Source organism: Arachis ipaensis, chromosome B03 (assembly GCF_000816755.2).
Source record: "Arachis ipaensis cultivar K30076 chromosome B03, Araip1.1, whole genome shotgun sequence".
In the NCBI taxonomy this organism is placed as follows: Eukaryota; Viridiplantae; Streptophyta; class Magnoliopsida; order Fabales; family Fabaceae; genus Arachis; species Arachis ipaensis.
Genome location: NC_029787.2, coordinates 124,446,152 through 124,449,982, shown reverse-complemented (window position 1 = coordinate 124,449,982; position 3,831 = coordinate 124,446,152). Strand labels below are relative to the sequence as shown.

Genomic DNA, 3,831 nt, shown 5'->3' with positions numbered 1-3,831 from the left:
TCGTAACTTTTTAATTGAGTATGAGGAGATTATGTCATTTGAATTATAACTCATTGGCAGTATCAATTTTGGTTTACCTGCTCAATAAAATAATATTTTAATGCTTACTTTATACATGCATATATTAAACAAAAGGAGAAAATAATTTAGCGGGATGAAACATTTGGGCTCCATTTGCAATTATATAGTATTTGTCGGTATATGAAAAGAGGGTGATGGGCAAGCATATCCAGAAGCTAGTTGACATATGGACAAGACTAAGAAAAAACACTGGGCCCAAACCAAACGAATGATAATTCACCCTTTCTAATTTTGAGCCCACATTAAAAAAAAAAAAAAAGTGGTGTCTATCCCTACCGTTACACGTGAAGTGATGAATCATGAAACATGAATGTTATTGTCTCTGTCTCTTAGCAATTAGCGTGTCATTTGTCAATATCAGATTTAATCTCTGGCAAGACAAAACTTTCATATAATAAGGAAGCTTTCACTGCACACGTGTGGCCTGCAATCACATGCTTTCCAAGGTATGGTGTTCGCACTATACGTAACCATTTGTCCTATGCTTCAAATACTCATAAAATCTCAAACTTGGATGATAATAGAAGAGACTAAACATTAAATTATAGACTTAACAATGAATCCTACTCATTCAAATGTCTTATTTTTTAATTTAATACATGTAATAAAAAAACTTAACAATAAAACTTTAGTTACTCAATATTTTGTCTTATAGAAAACATGGGCGCATGTTTTTTTTTTCCCCTTATTAAGTTTGTCTTCAAAGAGGATACCATGACTCTGATACCATGTTAGAAACAAGAGTCTAAATTGGAGAAAGGATGGTATATTATTGAGTGTATTCAACTTGTCTGAAATGATACAATATAGAAGGGTATTTATAGGTGCTAAGAGAATCGAAATAATAAATATTCAAATATATTAAATAATGCTAATTGATCCTAATTATATTCTAATACCTCCAAAAATAAGAATGAAGCTATTTCCCAATTTAGTATAATGAACTCTATTCCAAATTTAATTTTGTCCATATGGAGCTATACATATAAATCATTTTGGTTTATAAGTCATATAAATTGGACAAAACTCAATAAAAAGGACGCTCATCTATACGAGCGTCTCAACATGCGCGCTACTCAATGGTTTCTATAGTGCGTTTAGCGTTCCTCCTCCTCTTTTTCCTTCTTCTTTTCGTTCTTTTTTTGCGTTTTTCCTCCTTTTTCTTCACGTGTTTCATATTCATCGTCGTTTTTTTACTACTGTTGTTGTTGCTGTATTTTTTTTTCCTCATTCTCTTTCTATTGATTTTGCAACATTATGTATTTTTTTTTGTTTTTTTTCCTCCTAAGAAGAATTATGAGAATATGAAATAAGAAGATGAAAAAGAAGAAACAGCAGAAGATGAAAATGAGGAAGAGAAAAAGTTTTGAATTATACAAAACTTATTAGAATAAAAATACACCCAAATATCTTCGTGTTATACCCAAATATGCTACAAATACAGAAAAATGTTTTCTCTAATGCTGCATTTTTTTCTTCTTTTTTTCCTTATTTATTTCTTTCTTTTAGTTAAATGAATGTAAGTTCATCATCTTCCAAGTAATTTTGTAGCATTATGTGTTTTTTCTTCTTCCTTGTTTGATTTTTTTGTTTTTATTCTTGTTAAGAGAGTAAAACAAGAAAAAACTTGAGAATGTAAAACAAAAAGAAAAATATGAATAAGAAAAAGAAGAAGAACATGGTCGTGATGATGATAAAAAAAAAAAAAGAAGAAGCAGCAGAAGATGAGGAGGAGGAAGAGAAAGAGTTTTAAATTATGCAGAACTTATCAGAATAAAAATACACCCAAATATATTCGTGTTACACCCAAATATCTTCTTGTTACACCCAAGTTAAATACAGAAAAATATTTTCTCTAATGTTGCATTTTTTTCTTCTTCCTTTTTTTTCTTTATTTCTTTCTTTCTTTTAGTTAAATGAATGTAAATTCATCATCTTCTAAGTAATTTTGCAGCATTATGTGTTTCTTCTTCTTTTTTGTTTGATTTTTTTATTTTTATTATTGTTAATAGAATAAAACAAAAAAAAACTTGAACAGGTAAAACAAAAAAGAAAAATATGAATAAGAAAAAAAGCAACAGAAGATAAGAAGGAGGAAGAAGAAGAATTTTGAATTATGCAGAACTTATCAGAATAAAATAAACCCAAATATCTTCGTGTAATCGTGTTACACCCAAATATCTTCGTGTTACACTCAAATTTGCTGCAAATACAGAAAAATGTTTCTTCTAGTGCTACATTTTTTTCTTCTGAATTGAACCACACTTCAGCCACTTGATTAGATTCAAAACAATAACCAATTTCGTTCTGGTTCAATTGACAATCTGAACCTAAATTATTCATTATCTTCAATAACGAGATAACTGATAATGAAGGAGAAAGAAAAAAAGAAAAAAGAAAAAGAAATTCTAATGAAAAAAAGGAGGAAGAGTAGGAGGAGGAGGAAGATGTGGGGTTGATGACGACGATAACGAAGAAGAAGAACGTGCAGTAACGGTAAAAAATGCGTGATATAAATAACTTGTAAAAACTTATATAAAAAAAATGCTTGTACGTAAAAAATAATTCATAATATAATAACCATAATTATTATTTATTTAGCTTTGGTCGTGACCTATGACTTTTTTTTTTTTTTGGACATCTAGACCTACCCAATCTGATACTTCCTAATTCAAACTACCTCTCGCCGAAGAGCCTTAGCTTAACGTAGTCATTGTTTCCGTTTGGAGGAGTCTCTACTTTTTTTTTTTGTGCTCATAGGAGTCTTTTGGTTTTTGGTCTTTTGTGCTCATAGGAGTCTAAACTCTAATAAAGTTTACCATATGGGTCATGGATTTTTATAAGCCCATAAGCTTTAACCCAATAAGCTCAGGTTAGGTGAGTTTCAACAAAACACTATATAGCCCAACCCAATCGATTAATATTATTTAAAGAAAAAACATAAATTTCAATTTTTTTTAAAATTGAAAATTATTCCCAATATTTACTTGATTTTAATTTTTCTGTTAATTAGTAATTCTAATTTGATTAATATTTGTTTTCTTTGCATTGCTATACCACTCGAAAGCAAGCAACAGGAAAGTTGTGTATAACTAGATTAATCGCCTGCAAATACCAAAGGGACAAGTTAAAGTAAATAGTAGAGTAAACTTTGTCATTCCCAAATGAATCCATCATTATTGATTAAGGGTTTTTTGACTTGGATGGTAAGAAAGACAGGAATCAACGAAAAATGTAAGTTAAAAAAGAATGAGAAACGCTTTTATTCTTTCCGATGATAACAATAATAATGAGATATATATAGATGGAGGAACATAATCACAAAGAATGACCAAAATAATCACAATCCAAATACATCATCAACAGAGCATACACAGGCCCAAAAACAAAAACCAAATTAGAGAAAGCTTAAGCTACAACAACAACATAAATATATTTAATTAAGCCAAGGTGATCATGGCGACCAAGGTTCCAACAAGGGCAGTGGCAGCAACAAAGGTGTTGCTGATAGAGAATGCAGCAGAGGGTGGCACAGCAGAGGGAGGTGGCTCTGAGCCTGGTCCGGATGCAGGGCCAGCTGGGCCGGGTGCCGGCGGGGGAGGAGAAGAACCGCTGGGGCTAGGTGCCTGAGCTGGTGAATTTGAAGGAGAAGTTGCTGGTGCTGGTACTGGTGCAGATGATTTCGGTGACTGTGTTGGTGCAGCTCCTGGTGCTTGTGCTATGCATGACGTGGCCAAAAGACCCAATATC

At 31.8% G+C, this 3,831-nt stretch overlaps 1 protein-coding gene across 1 annotated transcript; it reads left to right on the top strand.

Moving 5' to 3' along the window:
• Nucleotides 3,267-3,831, top strand: LOC110270381 (glycine-rich protein 1-like; the record flags this gene model as incomplete). The annotated part of the gene is given in 1 exon segment (XM_021119624.1): nt 3,267-3,831. A coding segment is annotated over 1 exon segment (294 nt), but the record flags the coding sequence as incomplete, so codon positions are not given.